General features: G+C 36.1%; 5 protein-coding genes across 10 annotated transcripts; 1 reads left to right on the forward strand and 4 right to left on the reverse strand.

Moving 5' to 3' along the window:
• Window positions 1-6: 6 nt before the first annotated feature.
• Window positions 7-6,276, reverse strand: LOC140838551 (elongin-A-like). 2 transcript variants are annotated; one of them, XM_073204941.1, is made up of 8 exons: window positions 6,054-6,276; window positions 5,386-5,599; window positions 5,158-5,295; window positions 5,007-5,085; window positions 850-918; window positions 670-736; window positions 326-382; window positions 7-239 (listed from the first exon to the last, which is right to left on the reverse strand). In XM_073204941.1, the coding sequence occupies exons 2-8, from the start codon at window positions 5,542-5,544 to the stop codon at window positions 149-151; spliced, it is 660 nt and encodes a 219-aa protein (XP_073061042.1). In that variant the 5' UTR covers window positions 5,545-5,599; window positions 6,054-6,276; the 3' UTR covers window positions 7-148. The 2 variants fall into 2 exon arrangements, with proteins under 2 accessions (XP_073061042.1, XP_073061043.1); XM_073204942.1 differs by lacking the exons at window positions 7-239; window positions 326-382; window positions 670-736; window positions 850-918 and adding an exon at window positions 4,012-4,385.
• Window positions 5,826-8,261, reverse strand: LOC140838109 (serine/threonine-protein phosphatase 7 long form homolog). The gene is made up of 4 exons (XM_073204191.1): window positions 7,503-8,261; window positions 7,314-7,426; window positions 6,054-6,122; window positions 5,826-5,883 (listed from the first exon to the last, which is right to left on the reverse strand). Exons 1-4 carry the CDS (start codon window positions 8,259-8,261, stop codon window positions 5,826-5,828), a joined length of 999 nt encoding a protein of 332 aa, XP_073060292.1.
• Window positions 8,262-8,955: 694 nt separating this feature from the next.
• LOC140838550 (protein trichome birefringence-like 43) lies at window positions 8,956-12,928 on the reverse strand. 2 transcript variants are annotated; one of them, XM_073204939.1, is made up of 5 exons: window positions 12,563-12,928; window positions 10,022-10,193; window positions 9,747-9,925; window positions 9,471-9,629; window positions 8,956-9,381 (listed from the first exon to the last, which is right to left on the reverse strand). In XM_073204939.1, the coding sequence occupies exons 1-5, from the start codon at window positions 12,826-12,828 to the stop codon at window positions 9,105-9,107; spliced, it is 1,053 nt and encodes a 350-aa protein (XP_073061040.1). In that variant the 5' UTR covers window positions 12,829-12,928; the 3' UTR covers window positions 8,956-9,104. The 2 variants fall into 2 exon arrangements, with proteins under 2 accessions (XP_073061040.1, XP_073061041.1); XM_073204940.1 differs by having other exon boundaries at window positions 8,957-9,378; window positions 12,563-12,926.
• Window positions 12,929-15,875: 2,947 nt separating this feature from the next.
• On the forward strand, window positions 15,876-20,012 carry LOC140838552 (ATP-dependent zinc metalloprotease FTSH 2, chloroplastic-like). 3 transcript variants are annotated; one of them, XM_073204946.1, is made up of 5 exons: window positions 15,876-16,019; window positions 16,854-18,049; window positions 18,129-18,438; window positions 18,867-19,107; window positions 19,456-20,012. In XM_073204946.1, exons 2-5 carry the CDS (start codon window positions 16,864-16,866, stop codon window positions 19,792-19,794), a joined length of 2,076 nt encoding a protein of 691 aa, XP_073061047.1. In that variant the 5' UTR covers window positions 15,876-16,019; window positions 16,854-16,863; the 3' UTR covers window positions 19,795-20,012. The 3 variants fall into 3 exon arrangements, with proteins under 3 accessions (XP_073061047.1, XP_073061045.1, XP_073061046.1); XM_073204944.1 differs by having other exon boundaries at window positions 16,854-18,045; window positions 18,125-18,438; XM_073204945.1 differs by lacking the exon at window positions 15,876-16,019 and adding an exon at window positions 16,239-16,263 and having other exon boundaries at window positions 16,854-18,045; window positions 18,125-18,438.
• Window positions 20,013-20,428: 416 nt separating this feature from the next.
• Window positions 20,429-23,343, reverse strand: LOC140838553 (large ribosomal subunit protein uL5-like). Of its 2 annotated transcripts, none has more exons than XM_073204948.1 (5): window positions 23,190-23,343; window positions 22,976-23,083; window positions 22,845-22,887; window positions 21,474-21,669; window positions 20,429-20,778 (listed from the first exon to the last, which is right to left on the reverse strand). In XM_073204948.1, exons 1-5 carry the CDS (start codon window positions 23,190-23,192, stop codon window positions 20,580-20,582), a joined length of 549 nt encoding a protein of 182 aa, XP_073061049.1. In that variant the 5' UTR covers window positions 23,193-23,343; the 3' UTR covers window positions 20,429-20,579. The 2 variants fall into 2 exon arrangements, with proteins under 2 accessions (XP_073061049.1, XP_073061048.1); XM_073204947.1 differs by having other exon boundaries at window positions 23,184-23,257.
• Between the last annotated feature and the right edge of the window lie 3,179 nt (window positions 23,344-26,522).

Below are 26,522 nucleotides of genomic sequence, written 5' to 3' on the forward strand. Positions count from 1 at the left end.
TATGGATATTAAAAATATAGATTCAATTACATTTGTATAAAGTAACATCTTTGGTTGCCAATTACCATTTAGTGAAAGTTACAAATAATGGTATAGATTTGGACAAACTATCATTTTTCAAATGAAACTCCCAAGTCGCAATTGCCGCCTAAAATCTTTTTTGATTTGGCTTTGCCAATTTGGATAAAGAAGCAGCAGCTAAACCCGAAACCAAACTTGGTTTCTTCGCGGACGGAACACTGAAAGAATGGCATCGGCATACAAAACATCATCAGAAACCCCAAAAAGTAGAGATTAATGATCCAATGATTATTGAGAGTACTACCTGTAGTTCCTGTGCACCGCCTTATTCTTCATTGCTGCTAAGTTCTTAACCTCTCGACTGTAGCAAGAAAAAGCACAAAAATAGACGTCATAATGTGGCCGAAGATAATTTACTTCGATGAAAAAATTATCAGAAAGGAGTATAAACTGCAGCAATGATTTTTGTCAAGATGTCACACTTCAAATCTCCACGGAATGAAAAGATGCGACTTGAATTTTAGAGGATACCATAAAAGTAAATTGAAATGGCACCCATGCCGTTGCAAAATATTCACCAAATTTTGTAAGCCAGTATAAAATCTTATTATACCCGAATGCAAATAGTCTACTTTATCAGCAAGTTACCTGTTGAGGAATTCTAGCTTTGCTTTCTTCATCAAACCACTCTTAGCATTGCAAATGCTGCTTCCACCTATAAATGATTTATTACACATTACTTGAATTATCCTCTGTATAATGTTTGAAGCAGTTCAAAACCATATAAAGAAGCATTAGTTCATCAACTTCACCGAGGGGAAGAAATACCTTCGAAGATTCTTTTTCTGCTAGAAGGTGGAACCTTTGTGCACAGCTGCACTTGTCGACTTTGCTTCCCTACAAGATAAGTAGTCAATATGAGCAAGTATTTAGGTTAGTGCTCGAGAAGAACTTGCCTAAATAAATAATGACACTACCATTAATCGTTTAATACTTGATTTCAGTGTAATCTTGGTGCGCCGGACTCTGCAATTAAGTTGAAGGAGGCAAGGCTATTCAACCAGCTACATCTTAGTGGAATTTGGATAGCGATATAACAAGATTATGATAATGAAACTACTGTGGGAAAAAAAACTTCAAGGTAATCATATTCACGAAATGGTGATGGTTTCAACGCGAAGAAAATAATGTTAGCCGATTACTGGGAGGAAGAAATCTAATAGAAATAAAACATTGAATATATATCAATCAGAAGAACAAGAAATGTGGTAGGATACGTGTTGAACTCTTGTTGGCAGAAACAAATTTGTCACGGAGAGGACAAAATCAACAGTTAGATGACCAAGGCTTGTGAAGAACACGGTTTCCTTAAAACAGATTCACCCTCACCGATGGAGTTTTGAGGATTGTATAGAGTATAGACGTCTGTCAACCAGCAGTAAATAAACACAAAATGTTGCTCCGACGAACAGAGAATATATATGATCGTAATCATCTTTGAAACAGAAAAATAAGTGATGTGATCCGGGTAAATCGGGTGAGCGAAATTCGGGGCGATCCACCGGATAGAAATAGAGTGTTTAAGGAAAATGAGCAAGGAAATGATATATCTTGTGAGAAAAATATATCTCTGCAACTTCGGATTTCTACCGTGACATGCAAACAATGAAATGATCTCGTGAATGGGCGCCGGAAGAGTGTCTGACGTATCCACTCTGATGCTTAAGTCAGCAGGTGAAGAAGAAAGGATGAAATAGCTTGTACATGGGTAAATATACGTGAGTGCTTAAGTATTCAGAATTCCAGAATCCTTTAATGAGAAGCATACCTGCTATTTATAGAAGGATATCTCATCATCACCTTGTTTTCAGTGCCCACCTGCTAACTATGGTAAGGCGGCTGCCCATACCCTGTGCTTCTGATGGTTTCTTTAACACGCCAAACCCATATTGTTCTGACACATAAGATAGCTCATACCGATAAACTCGAGTGTGATGCGTTTCTCGAGGCAGCCCGGGTAGAAGTTCCCGGGAGTTGCATGAGAGCCCGAGCTCTTGACTGCCCGGGTAGAAAATATCCCGGGTGATCTCATGCCCGGCTGATAAAGAAAGTGATCTGCATATTTGATTCTGTTTTGGGCTATCTATATAATATCCCGGGTCATCCATGACCCAGACTCCTATGGGGTATCACCAATAAGAAACCAGAATACTAGAAAGAAACCTTTTGTTTAACTTTTCGGAAGTGTTAAGTCTAACTTTCAACATGTATATACATAGTCCAGAGAGTGTGTGCACTCCAACACTGGTTTCAAGATTTACATATTAGATTTAAGTCTTAATTAAACATATTTAATTTTACTCTTGATTAAATGTATTTATTTAAGTCTTAAAATCAATGTTACATGAAATGTTTAATACATCTTCAATTAATACATGAATTTTAATTCAGAAAAAGTGAATTTATTCCAACAATCCAATGAAAATTGACCTATATAAGAAGATTAGGTGATTCGTCCAACAGTTGAATCCTGCATATGACGGGTAAGAGTCACCATTTGAACCTTCCTTTGTGATAGTATATTATTTTCCTGGCTGACAATAGATGTCATATCCTGGAACTATTATGTTGTTTGCGTAAACTATTATATACCTCATACATGATTCTCCTTGATACACTACTGTTCTCATGTTTGTATTTGTTTCGGCCATGAACATATGTCTGGTCCTGGTCCTATGAAGGGATCTAGAATCGAGTTGTGCAATACCTTCGAAGCGACCCCACTTATTTCTCAAGTGATTCTTAGTCAGAACAATTTATGTTGTTCCACTCATTTTCTGATGCATAAGAATCACTGAAAGTCGGAGCTTATCCTCTGCTTGGCTTATACCCCAAACATGCTTATTTCTCATAACAGGTCCAAAGTGTATTTTGTCTGAGAGATTGAAATGACCTTTTTGCTCTTGGCAATCTCCATTCCCAAGAAACATCCCAAAGTTCCAAGTTCTTTAACCTCGAACTCTCTTGCCATCATACGCTTAACTTCTTCCATCTCTGGACTGTCATCTCCAGTTAAAATGAAATCATCCAGAAATAAAATGATAATAGTGATCTTTCCTTTCTCAGAATGTTTGACAAACAATGTATGATATGTTTGTCCTTGACAGTATCCAAACTTCTTGATAACTCTGGAAAATCTGTCAAACCATGCACGTGGAAACTGTTTCAGTCCATAAAGCGACTTGTTGAGTTCGCATACCATATGCTTTCCCAATTTGTCTTCGAAACCGGGTGGTTGTATCATGTCCTCCTCCTCGATCACCATTATGGAATGCATTTTTTATGTTCAGTTGTTGTTGAGGCCAATTAAGGTTAGCAGCTAGTGACAAAAGAATTCTCACAGTATTGATCTTAGCAACTGGTGCAAAAGTTTCAGTGTATCAATACCATAAGTTTGAGTAAAGCCTTTGGCAACCAAGCATGTTTTGTGTCATTCTATTGAGCCATCTGCTCTATAATTTACAGTGAATATCCATTTACATCCCATTGTGGTTTTTCCGTTTGGCAACCCTACCAAGTTTCAAGCATTGTAACATCACTTTGCACCTCGTTTCTTCCCGGCGGACTTTAGCAAATGCATCATCAAGGGATTGAAAGGGATCTCAGGCAACAATCTCCCCTTGGACATCATCAAGTTCTCGGTTGAGACCAGCTAGGAGATCGAACACACTTTCTTTGTCGAAATGCCTTCGGAGTTTCACACTGAAAGCAGCACCTCGGGAATTATCTTCAAAGAATAAGTCTAGCTCTTGCCATAAATCTAGGAGGTCAATGAAGTATTGAGTGACAAAACGTGAGCCTTGTTTCATGTCTTTCAATTTTGACCGAACTTCGAACACCTGACACGCATTCCCAAGATCAGAGTACATCTTTCGATCAACATCCCAGACTTCTTTCGCAGTTGTGAACCACAATTAGCAGCAGCTGATGGTAGGTTCCATTGAGTTCACAACCCATGCAAGAACAAATGGAATTGTCGGTCAGCCACGAATTGTAAGATGGTTCTGTCTTGGCTGGGGAAAAGCTTGCCAATGACGAACTATAGTTTACACCGAGCACAAATTACAATCTTAATAGATTGATCCCACTGTAGGTAATTGCGACCATTGAGACGGTGGGTACTGATCTGAAGTGAAAGATGTCACCTCCAGACATAGAGGTGACAACCAGAGTTTTTGTGGTGGTGGTGGTGTTGGAGTCGTCGGTCGTGGATGACTCGGTGGACATGGCTATAAAGAGAGGTGTTGCTTTTGCAGAAATATTGACGAGGGAATAAAAAAAACGATTGGGAAAACCCTCTGGCTCTGATACGAGAAGAAAATTCTGATATATTATCTCATCAGAGTAATACATGTTATATAGATTACCAGTAGATAAAAATATCTCCAAAAAATCATAAAGAAATATTATCCTATCTAATTTACAAGATTTAAACTCAACAATTATTATCACATTTATAGAATTGGAACATGAAATATATAGTCCGGAGACTATATGTCCTCCAACACTGGTTTCAAGATTTACATTTTAAATTTAACTTTCATTAAGTGTATTTAATTTTACTCTTGATTAAGTGTTTAATTTAAGTCTTAAAACCAGTTGTTACATGAGTTAGAGGTTATTAACTCATCATCAATTAAATACATCATTTTAATTCACAAAAGTTGAATTTATTCCAAAAATAGTAATGTAGACATAAAGGTGGTTATCATAAATGACAAAGCCTCCATTAGGTAGATGAAGATATCCAGAACCTATTTATTGATCGAATTAAAAGGCTTCATACAATTGACCGCACCATGGTACCAGACTATGCAAAGATGAGTCAAGGTGAAGTAACTTCATTTTATGTAGGCATCCTATATTTGTGACTGGTGCATGTAAACAAACTTTGGAATGTCAATGAATATGAAAAAACTGCTTACTAGCATCCTCTTCTTGATATCTTTTCTTTATTCGGTCAAGAGACTTTTGTGTTGCCTCTTCTCTATCTTTTAGCTTTGCCTACATAAAGCAACACATCAAGAAGGATAACTCTGCAATTGTTCATAAACAAGTAGGCAGAAAGTCAATTACCTCGTACAATTGTTTCCATTTAAAGATTACTCGTTTCTGTCCCATCCTCTCAACCACAAGATTGGCACTTTCAATGCCAAATTGGCGCACGTAAAACTTTTTCCACAGCTCATCTGTTGCAGGACTTAGATCTCTCCCCTGCAACCACAAAATTAAGATAATCATTTAACTGTAGAAAATGTAGAAATATATCTAAGAATAGAAAAATGGATCGCAAAGAAATATTACTTTTGTAGTGTTCTCAATATGCATCAATTGGTCAAGTGTACAGTGGGGTAGAATGCGCTCTAGGAGATGAAAGTCTGTCTCTCCAACATCTCCTAGATATCTAACGTTATCTATTGCCACCTGAATGCATAAATCAACTAAAGAAGGTACGTTATCCATCGTCGTTGAAGTTGTTCCTGACAACGATAGATGTGCTATTGTCCCCTCGCACCTCCTGCAAAAACCAGTTTTTACAAAAGGAGAAGAAAATGAAACTTCAGATACTCATAGCAAGTGTTAGTATAAGTTATTTGTCATCCCATTATTAAAAACAAGAAATCATAGCTGCTGAATCATAAATTTTGAAGTCTGATTCCTTTATGCCATGGATGGAAATCAATAGCTCTATAGATGAAGCTAAATAGCGATTCAGTACAGCCCACAAAAATACCAATAATTAATTACAGCTTCACCAGCTGACGCAGACACAAACAAACGCCATCCATATCATCACTACAGCTAGTCAATCAATTAACAAGGAATGAAAAAAAAAAACACCATTCAAAAACCCGATTGCACAAGAACCGAATCGGATTAGATTGAATTGCATCAACCAGCAAATAATTAACGTAGCCCAAAAAGAAAAGAAAAAACACACTTACACAAAAAAAATCAAGGATTACACATACCTTGTCGCGTGATCGGACTTGTGGAATATGGCAGTAAATATGGAATTAATCAGTAAATTGTTACAGATTCTAGATAAGCAGATAATTTTCTGGAGAGAAAAAAATGACACAAGTATCCGGCGAACGAACGATTTGGTTGGAATTTTGAAGGATAGCGTGTTTAGGCCCAATGGGTTTGGTTCGTTTAGGACACGAGATTTACCGCGGAAATTTTCAGCTGTGAACATTTCTTTTTTCACGGTCGGGTGTGTTTGGTTGAGTGGATTAAATAAAGATAAATTAATAGTCTAATATTTATCGTTAAAATTTTAAGTTGTTTTAATAATCATTTTGACCCGGTTTAAGATCTAATTTTATGGATAACTATTTGATTAATAAAATTGGATATTAAACCGGGTCAAAATGATTATTAAAACATCTTAAAATTTTAACGATATATATTTGATTATTAATCTATCCTTATTTAATCCACTCAACCAAACACACATGTTTTATTAAAAAAATTATACATCTTACATATATTTGGATTTATTTTTAGTGTTTTAAGGGTAATATCTCAATTTTCAATCATAAAGTTTCCTCGAAAATAAAAAATCATTTTTAAAATAAAAAAATATATTTTTAATCTTATATATTTACATCTTTGTGATTTTGGTCTTATATATGTTAAATTTCAATATTAATCTTAAATTTTTTGGTAATTTTAGTTATTTACATTGAGAGAATAATATGACATTGTATGCATAGATGTCACATAAAAAAAATGACTGAAACTACAAGAAAACCAAAAATAATAAATTAAATTTGAAATTTGACAATATAAATGACCAAAATCGTAAATAGGTAATTATATAAGATAAAAAAAATGTAATTTTCTCTAAAAAAAAATATGTACTAATTAATTTATTTAAACAAAGTTTCGCCGGGTTTTTATTAAAACTAATTTAAATTTTAAATTTTTTTCAAAAATACTTTTAAAAAAAAAGGTGTATCAAAACTACCTCAATCCGCTGATGAGAAGCGCGGACGCTGCCTACGTGGAGCACCGTCCGCGCATACTGAGCGCGGACGCTGTATTTTATATATTTTTTTTTTTTTACAATTTTATCGATTTTACTCCACCAATCGTTTTGTTTTGACCCATTCTTACGTCTTTATTACATGTACGAACGATTCCTGAACAGTTACAAAAAAAATTTATATATCAAGAAAATATACAAGATAAATATGATATTCACAAAAATAATTTTTAAATATTACCGTGCACCATATGGAGAAACTGGAATTAAAGCATCCGGATCAACGGGAGGTACAACTAATGTTAACCCATCTCGATCGGGATTAACACATTTAATCCTGCTCCATGCCCATATCTGCGTGTAATAATAAAAAAAATTAACAAATTTAAACAAAATATCGTGTTAAATAATCACATCACATTAATGATACCTGCAGGATATATAAAGGTCCAGCCATTGTAGACTTCTCTACACGTGTCACGTTACACAACTCACGATATAGAAACGCTAAAACTGCACTACCCCAACTATAAGACTTCACGTAATCAAGATCTCGTAACAGTTGCAAAAAAATTAGTCTAGCTGACCCTACTTGATAATCAGGGAACATTATTCCTCCAATAATCATTAACGCAACACAACGAGTAAATTTCACAACATCTACCTCTGAAGTTTCATCATTGACAAGGTTAGATATACAATGATCATGTAGTGCTGTCATAGACAGATGACCACCTTTCAAATATTTTGATTCTGGCAAAAATCCCAACATATCCAAACATATGTGTTGCCATTCCTCCACTTTATGCGACACATCTACTCCGGTTACTGCTTCACCATCAATTGTCAGACCACAAATTATTGAAACATCTTGTAATGTAACTGTTGCTTCACCACATGTAAAGTGAAACGTGTGTGTCTCACGTCTCCAACGTTCAACAAGCACAGTAATCAAATGATTATCAATAACTTGCGAGCCACATTCTAAAACTCCATAAAAACCCATATGATTTAAATATGACAATACACGCCTGTGTAAGTAATTATCGGTATATAACTTCCAAATCAAATTGTCTGACCTTTTCACTTTGACAATATCATCAACGGTTAACGAAGATACTCTTGATGACATATGGGTCGCCTGTAAATATAGGACACTAAGATCTTCTGGATTTCTATTATCTGCCATTTTTGAAAAATGCTGTAGATCTTCTCAACTTCAAAAAATATTGCAGGTAGGAAATGAAAAAATGATAAACGAGAGCACCACAGAGGAAGATAAATGGAGGAAAGAAGAGGACGAGAAGAAGATAAGAATCGACTTACATTATTGATTGGACGAATCAATAAGGGCCACGTAGGAGCGTCCGCTGATGAGAAGCGCGGACGCTCCTACTTGGAGCAGCGTCCGCGCTTACCAAGCGCGGACGGTGCTCCACGTAGGCAGCGTCCGCGCTTCTCATCAACGGATTGAGGTACTTTTGATACATCTTTTTTTTAAAAAGTATTTTTGAAAAAAAAATTAAAATTTAAATTAGTTTTAATAAAAACCCAAGTTTCGCCTTAAAAAGTGTTTAAACACACACACATATATATATGTGTGTGTGTGCGAGTCTTCCATTTATTTTTTATTTTCACATTCACATGAAATAAATTAGATATACGTAAAAAAAATTATAGGAATCTGAATACATTTTTAAATTACGTATAGTACCCATTTTATTTTTATTTCCATGGCCGCACAATTCCATTATTTCAAACAATTTGGAAAAATCTACGTACAAATGCATGAAAAAGGATGTATTGTACATAGAATCATCCTATAAAACTCTTTTTCTAACAAACAAAAATCTAAAAAAAGTAAAAAAAATAAATTTTTTTAAATAAAGAATAGATGATGTATAAAAAGTTATATTACAATGAATTAATTATTGCATCAATTACACACCAGTAATTTATAAGAAAATACATAAAAATGTGTTTATTCTATATATATTATATATAGTGAAGTTTGGTCTGGAGTCATATTTCATCAGTCAAGTGCAGCATTTAAGAGTTCATTCCAGATATCAGGAACCCCAGCGATGCACCAATGGCTGCAGTCCGGTAAACTGTGACCTCCCAGCCCGTAAACGGAAGGATGCCCGTCGATCCTCAGCTGCGAAAGCATCGTAATATTCAGTAGATAAACTGGTTTTTGCATCAAACTCAGTACTTCCTCCAGCACTATCTCTGCTGGATTGGGGCCGACTTCGTTTCTCAGTGGCTGCGTTTGTTCCACGCAGTCCAGGGCACTTGATCCTTGCCTGCTGAAAATCATATTTAGCAGGGATTATTATTATAATTATAATTATAAAAAAAAGTGGCAGTTTGAATCATTAGTGATTGTATTGTGTACCTTGCATGATCAGGAGAAACACCCTGGAAAAACACTCTGGTCTTTCTTGGATCTACATTGGAATCTATCCACGCAGCCCAAGTATTCAGCGCTATTGTATATGCTGTCACGCGATCCATGTCTGGAACGCTGGTGTTCCCATACGCAATCAAATCCCACCTGCAGATTCATGAAAAACAAAAGAAATATTCAAGCTGCTAGCCAATTATATATGATACCATATTATAAATGTTGCAATTAATATATATACACACACACACACACAAAGAGACTTACGGTTGTTTTCTGCCAGTGTGAAGCCACCAATGCCAGGAGTCGAAAATCATGATATCCATGGCACCCCAGATCTTACTGGTGCTGATGGAATCCAGCCTCAATACCCTCCTCCCTCTCGCCTCGCTCGTGATGTCCACAAGGAACGCATTTCGAAAGAACAACAACGAAACTTCGTACTCCTGATCATGATTAACATTCAAAAATAACTAGATAATATGCAAAACACTAATGTTCATCATGAATGTGCAATATATATGTGAATAAAATCAGCTCACAGGAAATGTGAAATTTGAGAGACCACCGATTCTTTCTGATATATATGTGGCATGGGGTACTGCTACGTGAAGCATACATGTAAGAGATTGCCACTGGTTCAGACTAAGTGAATCTCCCACAAACATCAGACGCTTCCCCTTCAATTTTCTCAAAAAATCCACGCCGTTGAACCTGCGTGCATTTCAACAACAATTAAAATCTTATATATTGGAAAGTTTGAATATTCTTGAAAATTTAATAAGAAGATTTTGATGGTTTTAAATACGTAGAAAACAACTTTTTAACTAATAAAAATGTGCGCCTCAAGAATTCAATCGTCTTGAAAAGGAAGAGTTTTTCCAATTCATAGACGCCTTCTCATCGCCATCTTACACAAAAGCAAAATTTGTAATTATTTTTTTCTTTTTGTTTTTTTTTTTTGTGTGGATATAAATATATAATTCTGACTTAAAATTATAATATTTTCAGAAAAAAAGGATGATTATATTAATTAGGTATGTAAATGATCCAAACTAAGCCGAACAGTATCAGGCTTGAGCTTGGCTCGTTTAATATTAATTCAAGCTCGAGCTTGAGCTCGAGCTTGATTCGAGCTTTTATCATCTGGCTTGAATTTGGCTCGTTTAAGATTGATAGAGAGCTCCAGCTTTATTCGAGCTTTTATCATCAAGCTATAATTCGACTTATCTTGAAATTACTAAGCTCGTGAAAAGCTCGAGTTCGACTCGTTAAAAGCTCGTTTATCATGTTAATCAAGCCGGGCTCGAGCTTGCTTTATTAATAGCTCGTTTATCATATTTAACAAGTCTGACTTGAGCTCGGCTCGTTTTCGAGCTCGTAAAACATACAATTGAGCTCGAATTTGAGCTTGATTCGAGCTTGTTAAAATTAAATATATCTATGAACTAATTTTATATTAGACATAAAAGTTTAACTTTTATTAATACTAATATTTTATTTGTCAACTCAACAAATGAGTCAAGCTCGAGCTTACGAGTCACCTAAACGAGCCGAATAAGCTTAGGTTTGAGCTTGGTTTGATTAAGTTGTCGAGCTCAAAATCGAGCTTGAGCTTGGTTTGATATGATTAACAAACGAACTCAAACAAGCTTTTTATCGAGCCGAGCTCCGAATAGCTCGCGAACGGTTTGGTTTGTTTACATCTCTAATATTAATATATTTTTATTTTATTTTTTTGATACCGAAATATGGGATTCTTGTTCTAATGATTTCCTCATATGTTTTTAATGCTTAATTAATATTAAATGTCTCAATAATTGAATTCAGCGAAATTTTTTTATAAGATTTATGTTCAATTCAACAATAATGATTTAAGACATTCAACCAAGAAATTAATATTTGTCCCCCTCGTTAATTACGAGGGCCCTATCGCAACGAATGATCTTGACTTGACTTGACTGCAACACTCAGCAGTATAGATATAATATATACTTAATGAAACAATTTCTTCTCCTCAAAAATTTAAAAAAATTATAAATAAACGAACTAACACGCCATAATTCAGATAAATTTAAATTCAATATACGAAGAAAAATGTTTGCTCTTCTGCCTCGAAATCCCGAAAGTGGGATTTACATATATTTGGATTTTGATTATCCTTTTGGTTACATTTTACTAAATTTAAAAATTTTGAATTTCATCTCTATGAGCTACAAAATCCTGAATTCAAGACACAATGTAGGAAATTAAATATGAATTTTCCCATTTGTAATATATCCAATTCAAGTAGGGATGTTATCTTGAACATATTGGATATCTTGACTTCTGATAAATTTTAAAAGTTAGATCGTGTTAGTAGAAATGCAAACATGTTAGAGCACTGTTAGCTCACTGTTGAGCGCATTTTGCTTTATCTCATCTTTCTCGTTCATGTTGGATGGAGGGTTTTTACCGTGGTTGATGGATGTAGCTACTATTAATCTAATTAATACATTATATCTGATTTCCCCTAAAAAAATTCAAGTAGGGATATTTCAAAACCAAATCAAACCAAACCAAACGTTAAAACCAAAAATTCTCATATTGTAGCATCGCGATTTGAATTGATATTAAAATCTAAAAAAAAAAAAATTAACTTTTAAATTTCTAGCATACATTGGCTGTTATTTATTTATAATAATTAAATTAAACCATTTAAGTTTTATTTATTTATAATAATTAAATTAAACAATTTAAATTATGTTTGAAACAATTAAAAAAATACATATATTGGTTCAGAGCATACATTAAATTAAATTAAACTTCTGGAAAAAAAAAAAAGAAAACAAGACAGAGATGAAAATAAAGTCATGCAAATTAAAGCAGCAACCACTAGTCTACTACAAGTGACTAACCATGAAAACAACCTCACAACCAACGATTTACCAACAAACAAACTTAACTTCGAAGTCGATATCTTCAACAGAAGAAATTCTAAAATCTCGAATAATTTTTTGAAAAATATTAATTCTTGCTGTTAATATATATTCAAAGAAGAGACTGAGATCGGAGAAATTGGATAATTAATGAATTATACGTACCTTGGTAAAACGCATCGAATATCAGTTGGCTGCCATTTGTATTTCAAGTAATCTAGATCGGGTCGACCATTTTTCTTGCAATCGAACTGATGTTGGATGAAAGGACATTGGGAGGAATCGTAGAGGGGATATGACTCGTCGTAAACCCAGTTTCCTTGGAAGATATCGCACCCCTTCTCCGACAACTTGGATTTCACAACGTTGTTATTAAGACTTAGAATCAGCACAAGTAATGCAGCAAGAGAAGTGGTGATTATAAATCCCATTGGAAGGACTGTAATGCTTATAATAAGTTGTCAAAAAAAAGGCCGTATTTATTGTATTGGAGTGGGGAGGATTTTTAATTTGTCTCAGGACTGGCACCAACTACTAGATACGTGTAATATTAATGTTCTGATTATCACTGTATTATCCAACACAAAAATTCCTGTGAAACGGTTTCACGTGTCAATTTTGTGAGATAGATATTTTATTTGAGTCACGTGTGAAAAAATATTATTTTTTTTTTGCCAAAAGTATGACTTTTTATTGTAAATATTAGCATGGTTGACCTGTCTTATGAATAAAGATATATGAGACCGTCTGACTAGAGACCTACTAATAATGTAAATTGTATGTTAGTTTTATGTAAAAACTTTTATGGGTTTTATGTAGATTTATAAATAATTCAAGTATAAAGATTTTGTTTATTTTTTTTAAAAAAAAAGGGTCTCGTGGTGGGGCCCAAAAAATGTGGAAAAAGGGAATGAATGTGATAGGGAAAGGTTATAAGGTGAAGATGTGCTAAAAATTGAGATTAATGGATACTTTTTGGCAAATTGAGTCTCTTTTTTTAAAAATAAATGTGTATATTTATATATATATGTGTGTGTGTGTGTGTGTGTGTGGGGAAAACATTTTTTAGATAAAGAATTGATTACAAATGGATTATAAGAACCTTTTGGCTAATTGTGTATTTGGTTTTTTATATTAGATGACATGATTCGTAAATATTTTTGAAATTTTATTACAAATTTTGACACATGTTAAAAGATTTGAAGAGCTCGACTATACATACGCTACATACATATTATATTAACATATTCATTTTCTCACATTTATTTTTCTATTAACATTCATTATTTATAATGACATTGTCCACTTATCCATCTTTATTTTTATTTTACATCGAACAAATACATTTCTAATTTTATTTACACCATTTAAATTATTTACTTAAAATTAATAATAATTTTATTTTTAAATTTTTTGTTACTTACAATTATTTCATCTTATTTTACGAGTGTAATTTATTTGGTGGAATTTGTGAATTTTGGGAGCAAATATTTTCCGGCATGTTTGGATCAGAATTCACGAAATTTCTAAATTTTAGAAAGAAAGAAAAAAATAAGATTCTAGGTAAAAAATTTAAAAATGAAATTGAGATTATAAAGATAGTAGAGAGAATATTTTGGGAGTAATTTATGATATAAAACAATATGTTTGGATGAATGAAATAGTTTGTGGAAGGAGACGAGTATTTCTAGATGAAATTTTGTTTTTTATTAGTTCCTGAACCATCTTATGTATTGCCTATGATAGTTTCTATGATCTTTAATTTGTATTACATTGTTTCAACAGTCAATTTTCATCTGACTCAGGTTGCCATAGATCGAGTACTATTAGCACACTATCGGCCGAACACGATTGGATCCGAGCTAGGCGGATGATTTCGTATGGCTTCCTGGTTCATTCGCGTGGTATCATGAGTTCCTTGATTATCACCTACCAAAGAAAAATATTCAAAACCTGTTAATGAAGGTATGTATATCTCGAAAGCCTTGGAAAGAATTTACAATGTCAGCTCCTTTTTTTGCAGGTTTTATTAAACCAAGTGTTATAGCTGTTATTTTTGCATGGAGTAAAAACTATGGCAAGGGAAGCTTGCTGAGCTTCCTAATAAATACAAGAAAGATTCATCAGTTGGGAATGCAACGGAGTCAGGCTCGAACTCGAGTAGCTCTTTTAGGATATTTGGATTTCGGAAGACAGATCTTCTGATATGATTTCGATCGAGTAGTGAATTTGGAGCTTAAGATAAAACAATATGGTGACTAAAATGTGCTTCAATCTTTGGAGAGTTGATTGCCAAATTACGTGTTTATGGAAAATCAAGAGTATGATAGTAATTTGAATAAAATTGTAACTACATAAAAGGAGTATCTTGAATTTTGGGTACGTTCTTTTCTCCCAAAAGTTAAAGTCAATGGTCGTGCAACCACACTGTCCCAGCTTACATTTAGCAAAAAAAAATTAGGTTGCACGGATTGATGGATTTACTTGACGCTCATTGTCTGAGCACAAATTATTTTGTTTTTGGCAACGTAGAATAACTACTTCTATGACCTTCATTACTTGTCTCGAGGCATCAACAATTTTGAGTGAAAATTATCTCGGTTAAGTTGTGAACCTTGTTAAAATTGGAACTTGAACCTAAGTCAATCTCAAAAGCTAGCTTAAGGAGGATTGTCTAAGACCATATATATAACACACATATATTTTATCCAACCGATGTGGGACAACTAACACACTCCCTTCACGTCCATGGATGAACATCTGGAGCGTGAAATTTACAAATGACCCAATTATGGGCAGAAAAAGTGACCCAACTATGGACAGTCCAACACATAACAGTGAAACATGAGCTCTGATACTACGTTAAGATTGGAATTTGAACCTAACTCAACCACAAAAGCTAACTTAAGAGGGAAGAATTGTCTAAGACCATATATATAACTCCCAAATATTTTATCCAAACGATGTGGGACAACTAACAAACCCCACATCCAAGTACGTACAGATTTATATATGCACAACACATTTTGCTCATCCTAAAGTGAAAATCATGTTGGTCTCACATGTGATATAAATATGAAAACACCAAGAATGAAATTTTTTCTGAAGGAGGGGAGGAACTTGTCGTCCGGGAAAAAACGTGTTTTCCTATCTGAATGTTTCTTTTTGTCAAATTTGCATCTACAATCATTAATACATTTCCTGCTGTCATTCAAAAATTTGAAACAAGGTCGTATGTTTTTTGTTAATGTATGAAGCTTGAATTTGATGTGTCAAACGTACATAAAACTCGAATTTTGGAGATTAACTCGAGCTAGAAGATAAATAATAGACAGATATTTTACACGTTAAACCAATTTTATATTTTTCCAGAAATATCAAGTATTTTCTTTTGGAAAAACAGGAATTCCAAATTATTTAATAATTTAAAAATATATAATTAAGGACCATCATGAAATCAGACTGAAAAAGTTACTAGAAGGAAGACAAATTAACCACTCAGAAGATGCCACGCATCCAATTCCAAACCACATCCATTCCCTATAAATTCCATTCGTCTCCACTGTTCCACCCTTCAAGTTCAATCGCTCTTTCCCCAACCTCAGCAATCTCCTCCTGCTTGGTATGTTTTTATTCCTCGTACGATGAAAGATGAAGCTTTATTGATTATGATGACAAGAAGTTTTGGGTTTTTGGTTAACTTTTTTGTATTTTGATTGTTCTTAGTTCAGTTCAACAATTTAAAGAATTCAGCTTTATTGTTACGTAAATCCAGTGGTTGTTTGGTTTATCTTGCTTTCTTGACTGTTGTTGGTTCGGTTCTGAGGTTGGATTGGTAGAGCTGGATTAGTTTGATTATGTTTAAGGTTAACCCCATCTCCCCTGCTTAATTCTTGGTTGGTTTTAAGTAATTTTGTCAGTAGTTGTTGAGATTGAGGAGAATTGTGTATATTTGTTTGCGCTTCTTTCCCGAGCATAAAAAATCAGGGACTGCTCAGGAATTTAGTTCAGGATAGATTTAATGTTTTTAGGTTGAAATAGCAATGTTTAATCTGAAATAAAGTGATCCGTCTTGATATTCTAATTTGTTTTGATTTATTTTTATTTTCTTCATTCTATTTTTAAAGAAGCTTTGATAACTGATTTGAGCTCTATGAGAAAGTTTTGTCACAGTTATCGCCTATCATACCCCTCGAATAACTGGCCATTTCTTTGATGCTCAAGTAGAATGAGGATTATTTATGTCAACCCGAGTTCTTGATGTGTGTATGAACTCTAGAGAATGAAAATTAGGGCTGCGCAACAAACAGAATAAAATTGATTCCATTTCGAGATTCTGGGTGCTTGAGCCACCAACGAGTTGTGATTCATGAATCAAGAATAGCATTCTTAATTGCTTTTTTTTATGTGTGTTTTGGGATGGGTTCAGAAATTTCTTGTATTTTTCAAATTTCAGAGGAAAGAAGATGGCAGCTTTATCAGCATGTCTAGTGGGAAGTGGATTATCTATACGTGATTCTAAAACAGCTTTCAACCATGATATTTATGGCAGACATACTATCCAATCAGATCGCCTCCCATCCCTGAATGGTAAAGTCTTGGCTGTTAAAGCAACCATGAATGAAAAGCCCAATGAAGAAAGAAGGGGCTTTCTGAAATTGTTGCTTGGCGGTGCTGGACTTGTTACTCCGGCATTACTCGGTAATGGGATTGCTAGGGCTGATGATCAAGGCGTTTCCAACTCAAGGATGTCCTATTCTAGATTTTTGGAGTATCTCGATAAGGGTAGAGTGACGAAAGTTGATTTGTATGAAAACGGAACTATTGCCATTGTTGAGGCCGTCTCCCCAGAGTTGGGTAACCGAGTGCAGAGAGTGCGAGTGCAACTCCCTGGGCTTAGCCAGGAGCTCCTTCAGAAGTTAAGGGAGAAGAACATAGACTTTGCTGCCCATAATGCTCAAGAGGACTCTGGTTCACTTTTATTTAATTTGATTGGAAATTTGGCCTTCCCTTTAATTTTGATTGGTGGTCTTTTCCTTCTCTCGAGACGGTCTGGTGGAGGAATGGGCGGGCCTGGTGGGCCTGGTTTCCCTCTTACCTTTGGTCAATCAAAGGCTAAGTTTCAAATGGAACCCAATACAGGTGTAACTTTCGATGATGTTGCCGGGGTAGATGAAGCAAAACAAGATTTTATGGAGGTGGTGGAGTTCCTTAAGAAGCCCGAGAGATTTACTGCTGTTGGTGCTCGTATTCCAAAGGGAGTTCTTCTTATTGGTCCTCCTGGTACTGGAAAGACCTTGCTGGCCAAGGCGATTGCTGGTGAAGCGGGTGTCCCATTTTTCTCCATTTCAGGTTCTGAATTTGTTGAGATGTTTGTTGGTGTTGGAGCCTCACGAGTCCGAGATCTTTTCAAGAAGGCCAAGGAAAATGCCCCTTGCATCGTATTTGTTGATGAAATTGATGCTGTTGGGCGTCAAAGAGGAACTGGTATTGGTGGAGGAAATGATGAAAGGGAGCAGACACTGAACCAGCTATTAACAGAAATGGATGGTTTTGAAGGAAATACTGGTATAATTGTTATTGCAGCAACTAATCGTGCAGATATTCTTGATTCTGCCTTGTTGAGACCAGGAAGGTTTGATCGACAGGTAAGTATATATATAGCATATGTCTTGTCCCTAATTTAACTTTCAGATTACAAGTACACACAGTTTAATCGTTGTGCAGGTAGCTGTTGATGTCCCAGATGTTCGTGGAAGAACAGAGATCCTTAAGGTTCACGCTAGCAATAAAAAGTTTGATCCAGATGTATCGCTTGAGGTAGTAGCCATGAGGACACCTGGTTTTAGTGGAGCAGATCTTGCAAATCTCTTAAATGAGGCTGCTATTCTTACCGGACGGCGTGGAAAGACAGCAATCTCATCGAAAGAAATTGATGATTCAATTGATAGGATAGTTGCTGGAATGGAAGGGACTGTCATGACAGATGGGAAGAGCAAAAGTCTCGTGGCGTACCATGAAGTAGGCCACGCCATCTGTGGGTAAGTAAAATATATGCCAAACATTAATCTTATTTTCTTTTAAATTAGTTGTGAGTTTGGAAGTTCTGTTAGTTTTATTTTCCGATACTTTGATAATTGGAAGTTGGATCTGGATCTCTTTGGTGCTGTATATTTTTACCTTCTACTCTCTGTGATATCAAAGACTTACTCTATTCATGGATTTCTTCCATAAGAAAGGTTCTATCATTTGGTTTCTTTGGTTACAGTTGGTGACTTGCTGTAAATCATATAAAACCTGTTCTAGATGTATCCTGTTCAGGCCCCTTCATTTTGTGGCAGGGAAAATACTTGAACACTGTCAAGTGACAATGAACCGAGCATGAACAAATTTTTTATATCCTCACGATCTAGCTTGCTGCTTTTGGATATGACACCTCTAATATTTTGTTGGTTGTGTTGTTACGCAGAACTCTAACTCCAGGGCATGATGCAGTTCAGAAGGTCACCTTGGTACCACGTGGTCAAGCACGTGGTTTGACGTGGTTCATCCCTTCTGATGATCCAACCTTAATTTCAAAGCAGCAACTTTTTGCCAGAATTGTTGGTGGGCTTGGTGGAAGAGCTGCTGAGGCGGTTATTTTTGGTGAGCCCGAGGTCACAACTGGTGCAGCTGGTGATTTGCAGCAGATTACAGGATTGGCTAAGCAAGTAAGTACCTTATCGTGCCTTTTATTTTTAGGAAGGACACATTTATGATTTCTTTTTCATAATGGAAAACTTGCATTTTTTCCTGCACCATACTTTTTTCGATCCAACTACGGATTCCTGTATAACATTTCAAATATCATTGTTGGAGGAGCAACAATGGGATCTTCTGTCTTAATTGATCGAAACTCGTCGTTTGAGCTACTGCTCAGCTTAAAATATTTGAGTTAAGCCATATTATCAATTGTAACTTCTAACACACCGAGAAAAGAAAAAACTTCTGATCTTACGATTAATTTTTTTTATCGAGGAAACTTGGGCATTTGTTTACTAAATTGTTGCTCTGTGTAGATGGTTGTTACTTTCGGTATGTCTGAAATAGGTCCATGGTCGCTCGTGGACTCATCGGCTCAAAGTGCTGATGTAATCATGAGAATGATGGCAAGGAACTCTATGTCTGAAAAGCTGGCAGAAGACATTGATGCGGCAGTGAAGAGGATTACAGAGAGTGCATATGAGATTGCTTTGAGCCATATCCGAAACAACCGTGAAGCAATGGATAAAATCGTGGAAGTCCTGATTGAAAAAGAGACCATGACCGGAGATGAGTTCCGGGCAATTTTATCGGAGTTCACTGAAATCCCAGTTGAAAATAGAGTTACCCCTACGCCAGCTACAGTAACTGTATGATATGCACAGCACTAGTTTGTTGATATGTTTATGCTTTCGGAAGATTTGGTAACTTGATAAACATGGCTGGCAATCCACTTCAAAGCTTTACTCGGCCCTCTCGCATCGTAGTCGCCACTGCTCTTGGTTCCATATTTTTCCGATCGTTGTTTTATTAAATTGTTTGCTTCGATTCTGATTTTTTTACATTTATTAGAAAAGGATGAAATTAATATCGAGCACATTAAAATTAGGGATGAACGTTAAGTCAATCTGGACTCTGAAGGAATCCCCGATTCCATATGCCCCGGGGGGTACACAAAATTGGTATGACAGCAGACTTCCGCGGTCTACTAAGAAACTCCTTCAACTAACGAACTAGATATGACAGCTAAGGTGGGCAAGTCAAATGATACCACATTCACTTACGTCCTCAATCTCACTTTCAAGTTAACTCGAAAGACGTAAAGATTATTCTTACTAAAAGATGCTGCAAACGATATGCAAACATCAAAACACAGTCCGAATCTCCTCTTTTGAACCATGTTTTAATCTCTTATTCTATACGTCGGCAACGTGTATTCTTGTACATCGTGAAACAGAATGTCACGCGATGCAGAAAATATTGACAAATCATAAGACATAATGCACATAATTAGCAAAATGAAAACCCGGAAATATTATAGATATAAAACAAACTTGTGCTACTCAAACTTTCAAAATATAAGATTTTGTTAGGTCAAAGAGTAAAATAACTTGAAAACTTTCATACATGATGCCATTAGTCGAGGTTTCAGACTTCTCTTCTAAGATGCAATATTAGAGGCCTTGTTGAGGATAACACCTTCATATTTAACTTGGAACCACTTCATTGCATCCTCCTTTGTGACCCTGTGTTGGATTCCAACACGAGACTTGCACCTACGGCGACGGCCCACTCTGTAACCAGGACGCTCCAAGACAACGTAGAAGTCCATACCATAAATACCAGTTGATGGGTCATACCTGAAGAGATTCATGAATAAAAAATAAGTAATCTTCACCCAACTGCCATAACTATGTACGAAAGCATTTTCACAATATTGCCTAGATCATCCTAAATAAAATAGATTCACCAAATATTGAGTAACCAATCAATCTCAAAACTGCAGGTAATAATCACCTTACACTTACAATAGTAGTTTTTCTTATTGCCTAGACCATCCTAAATAAAATAGATTCGCCAAATATTGAGTTAACAATCAATCTCAAAACTGCAGGTGATGATCACCTCACACTTACAATAGTAGTTTTTCTTTTCCTTTTCAAGATTGATGTTTCGTTTTCTTTTGAGAGAGGTGGTCATTAAATTTTATAAAATAACCTAATCCAAACACACGCAGCCATACATGTGCATAGAAGCAATGTTTCTATAAGAAGCATACTCTAATGTCACCCGACAGTATCTTGATACAGATCAACTGTCGCATTGCAGCAACATCAAAAGTATCAGCCACTAAAACTAACAAGAAACAGTTCCCCATAACTTGGCACCAGCCACAATTTGTTTAAGATGCCTACATACTATAATTCATATCTTTTTGATCATCAACTAAAACAGAACTTTCCAGTACATGACACTTCATATTGCCATGTAAACTTAGCAACACGAGGTGGAAAACCAACATTTTCAGAGAATAAGATAAGCCATAGTTACTTACTTAATTCCAAGATCAATATGTTCCTGAATACCAAAGCCAAAACAACCAGTATCACTGAAATTTCTTCTCAATAGTTCATATTCTTTGACCTTCAATCCGCTTTCAAGTAGCTGCATTGCTTTGTCACCCCTGACTGTGACATAGCATGCAATTTTTTCATTACGCCTGATGCCAAAAGAGCGAACAGTGTATCTAGCTGTAGAAGAAAAGAGAAGGAAAAGAAGAGTTACTATACTAGCAAAACAAAAATCTAATTTTCTGTCCTCGTATCATCAAGTTTAAATGCAAAAGTCATATAAACTAACAATATAATCACAAGCAATCAAACCTCAAGCACAAAACTCGGTGTTCTTGAGTTAAAACAACAAATAAAACTATGTCAGATGTTTGAAAAAGCTTACTCTTTGCAACAGACAGATTTAGACCAACAAATTAAGAATTCATCTCTATTCACCTTAAGAAGGAAAACTAGTAAACTCCAAAGCATAGCACTCTCTAAAATTCACATGATTCAAAAGGAGTCTAACATACAAAAATCATTTCAGGCTTAACCATGTTCAATATATTATGCCATGACATCATGACCTGTCATGACATAAAAAGTCAGATTCATTAAAACCAGCATAAGCGTTTCTCACTTTCAAGCACCCGCTCAGAATTTTCTAAAATATTTTGTCAGATAAGATGTTGTATATTTCAAGTGGGGAGATCAAAATAATCAACGCTTGGTGCAGTTCTATAACTACCTCAATTATATTTTGCCAAATGGTTGACTTTCTGCATAAACATTTGGCATTCATCTTCTTCCAAGCCTTGAAACAATTATTTCACTAATTCCTCCCGACTAACAGTAACCAAAAGTCCACCTCCATCCCTCAAGATGCAACAGCGGTTACTTCCCACATTCCACTCTTAACATTCTCTACCTCTCAATGGTATCTATCCCGCTGCCACTTACAAGCCTGCAAAGCTCCTGTTCCCTCTTACATGTAACAGAATGTATATCTTATAATTTATAAACTAATGAATGAAAATAAAACAAATACCAGTTGATCTATCAGCGAAATTGAATGACTATTACGTATTTATGTAGTAGTCATTAAACTGGATTTACAAAATCTATATATATTAAAGAGGAACACTTAATATCGAGGCGTCTCATTCAAGGCAAACTTCATCTAAGGGATAAGCCTTGGCAGTTGGCTCGGGGAAAGGTCCGGATCGCACTACCTTAAATGGAATTATTCCATAATGATATTAAATGTTTAAAACCATTTCACAACCAAATTTAATCACCTCTTTCTTCATAAAAATCTACAGACTAGATTCAAACAAAGTATATTCCTCAAGAACCAAGTGAAAAAAAAATACCCTTGGAGAAAACAGGAGTTTGGCCGCTGAGCTGTTCCAACACCTGAAGAATTTTAAAAACGGCTAGTTATGCACCAAAAATTAGTGAAAATTATAAAATCCATCCAGCGAATTAGAGGGGTGAAAAGTACCTTAGCAGCCCTAGTAAGACGATCTCCACTCTCGCCCACGGAGATGTTTAGTACCAGTTTCTGGACCTTGATCTCCCTCATTGGATTTGAGAGTTTCTTCTCTGCTGCCTGTTTTCACATTTTCACACACATATACTGAGGTTTAGTGACATAAATGTAATATCAATACATATTTCTGTATAGAATACATGCGAGGTCGAGAAGCGACATTTACCATGGAGGAGGAGTGGTGGGAGGAGGAGGCGACAGCGGCGGCTAGGGTTTTGGAGATGTTAGTAAGAGGAAGAGAACCTCAAATATTTATAAAACATGTATGAGTTCTGAAAGGATACGATAGGGCGTTTTTCATATATTGTACAAAGTTTGGGGTTAATTTGCTAATATTTTGAGCCTTTTATTTTATTTATTCATTGGAAAAAAAATATATGCATTTTTTTCTTATGGCGTGAGAGCATAAGTAATTCAAATTAAGGCTCTTATTATAAAATTAACTCAATCAAATTAATTAATCAAAACATTCTTATTGAATTATTTTTCATCACCAAATTTTATAAGACGTGGTAATATATTTTTTTAAGTTTAATCTATTATAAAAGTATTTTAAAAATATATTTATCGACATATATATATATATATATATCTATATATATATATATATATATATATCTGGAATGCAATTGTTTCTAAAGAACACGGATTCCTCTAAAAAGCCATGGCAACAGGAAGGCGAGAACAAGGCATACTGCCAAGAATCTGCAGAAATATTGCTTGCAGCGCAGCGAGCTCGCTTGAGAATCTTCGAGGGTGGCCGCGACGAGCCTCATTAATTTCTGTTTGCACAATATTTGGTGTTGCGGGCGTGTCAGGTGCGAAAATGCACCGATTTGTGTAAAATGATAAAAATCTAACTTCTAAAAATTCAAGCGACAGTGAATTCTAAATTTGATCGTCGGTTCTAATCTCCTAAAACACTATAACGTCAAAATGAAGAAAACTATTGGAATTTGAGGAACAAATCTCTGACATCGTTTATATTTTCAATAAACTGTAGAAATTTACAATACATAGAAATATAAAATATAAAGTTTCTGAAATCTAAAGCGGTAAGATCTAGAATGCTAGAAATAATTGGAACGCTTGAAAACTAGTGCATGAAAGACTGAAAATTTTGCAGAGAGTATTTGCAGATTTGTCTGTGTAGTTGAGTTGTGTGTGTTGCCGATCTCCTTTTTCTTCCTAGCCGCTGTGTCCTCTTTCTCCACTCCCCCATGATCTCCACTATCTGCTCCATTAATGCCACGATTTCTACCTATCCTCCCACGTTCTTTTTCTCTTCCGCGCTCAGTGATCAGTTTTGAATCGATTAAGAATTAGTCTGTTATGGGCTTATTTAATTGGGCTTCAGAATTAACTTGGGCTTGTAATTAAATTATTTTTAGCCCAAACAATTGCCCCGCAAGCATTGGCCCATTGGGCCAAAATGCTTGTATATAAATCAGTTTTAATTCTTTTGTTTGGAGCGGCCCGTGAGCATTTTCTTTGGAGTGAGCTTGTGATTTGTTGGGCCAAGCCCAATTCCTTAATGAATTTTTCACTGCCCAGTAGAATTCCCTCCCACAGATTCAAATCACGATCTTCTTTTTCCTTCTTCCCCTTCGGCGCTCCTTTGTCCGATTACTCTCCCCTGTCACAGCGAAGTCCCGTCGCTCCGCCAGCCTTACACCTCAATCGCGGCGACTCTCAAGCTCCTCCTAGCTGTTTTTTTTTTTTTGATGTCGATTGCTCTCTATCGCAGCCCAAAAACGCTATATGGCTCACGATTCCCCTCCTGCGCATCCCTATGAGTTCAGTGTCGTGGGAGCCATTTCTGGCCAAGCCACCTCCTTTGCGCCATAGCCCGTTGTGTTCACTGGCTCCGTTGCCGGTTTCGATCCCTTCCTTGCCGCCTCTGCGTCATCTACGGGCGTCCCGCTAAGTTTCAGCCCGTCCACTTTGACAGGGTCGACTGCTATTTCCCCTTCGAGCCATGGTCTCGCGCCCATTACAGCTTGCTTAGACTCCCTTTCGGCTGTTTTTGATTCACCTGTGCTAACCCCATCATTGACGGCGACGGGCTTCGTGGGATCCTCAGCCCAACCAACAACTCCCAAGAATTCGCCGCCTTCTACTGCTATTGGTAATATTTCTTCTTTCTTGGATTAAATTGTTACTTGATATATATCTTTTGTGTTTTGAACATTGAACCGCAATCTCATTCGTATTTGTGTGACAATAATCACCTGAACATTGCTTGTTGTCTTGGTGGGAGTACGATCTTTACCCTTCCTGCTTTGTATGGTTAATCTCGAGGTCTTCGAGAAGAGGGTTTGAATTCCTGTACCAGGGTCTTGTACTGATTCTTTTCTGGGATGTGGCGTGTTTATTCTTAGCAGGTAGCGTGGATTGCGAATTGGCCATGGGTTGGCCTCAGTCCTATGGTGCATTCGACATTCACGCCGTGATGTTTTTGGAGTTTCCTTAACCACGGGTACCTTTTCAACTCTTACGTGAACTTATGTGCCCTTACATGCTGCATCACTCAAGACGACTCCCTTATCCTTCACATTATGCATTGCACTTCAGTCGGATCCCTTTCCCGCATACACGTATATGCATTTGCACTTCAGTTGGACCCATTTCCCGCACACACGTATTTGCACTTCAGTTGGACCCCTTTCCCGCATACACGTTTACTTACTGTTCTTGCATGCGGTGGCTCCGCTTCTTATCTATTGATTGTTGGTTTGGTGTTGTGGTCATTGGGTGTTGGATGTGGTATGAGGATGGGTTTAATGTGATGTTGTGCATCGGATGTTGGGAAGGAGTTTATATTCGTTCTTAATTCCCTCAACCCAATTCATTCCAACAGTTTCAATCAAAACCATAGGTTGGCTTAAGACTCCCCACTCGAGGGTATCCTCTTCTTTGATTCTCTATCAAAACACAATGAATCCAATATGATAAAAGTGGCCTCCTGGCCAACTTAATGATCATCTTTATTTTTGAATCATCACAAATATTTACACTAGTGGCCCTAAGGCCTACTTCAAACAAAATCCCACAACATGAAGCTAAAAACATGTAAAAATGGCTGATTAGCCTATTTTTCTTCCAAAATCAACTTCTGGGTCTTCTTGGGGTTTGCATATCGCCTTTGTTTTCTTCAGTTCTTCTTTTATTACTCGTCGTCCGCCCAGTGAGCTCAACTCCCCGCTGGCTGTGTGCCTTTCCTCCCACATTCTAAGTGGCCTCAAGGCCTACTTCATGAATCTGTCACTGCACATGCAAACAATCAATTTATAATGGCAGAACGGTCTATTCCACCATGATTTTTGGTACCATAAAAACATTGGAAATAAGTGGCCATAAGGCCGACTCCCTAGTGAAATAATGGACCTTCAACATAATGAATGAAAGTGGCTTACTGTCCCACTCTCCCTGACCGATTTTATTGTTGAATCATAAACAAAATATATTTATTTCAGTGGCCCTAAGGCCTACATCACAT

This window comes from Primulina eburnea, chromosome 8, assembly GCF_022965805.1.
Source record: "Primulina eburnea isolate SZY01 chromosome 8, ASM2296580v1, whole genome shotgun sequence".
Classification (NCBI taxonomy): Eukaryota; Viridiplantae; Streptophyta; class Magnoliopsida; order Lamiales; family Gesneriaceae; genus Primulina; species Primulina eburnea.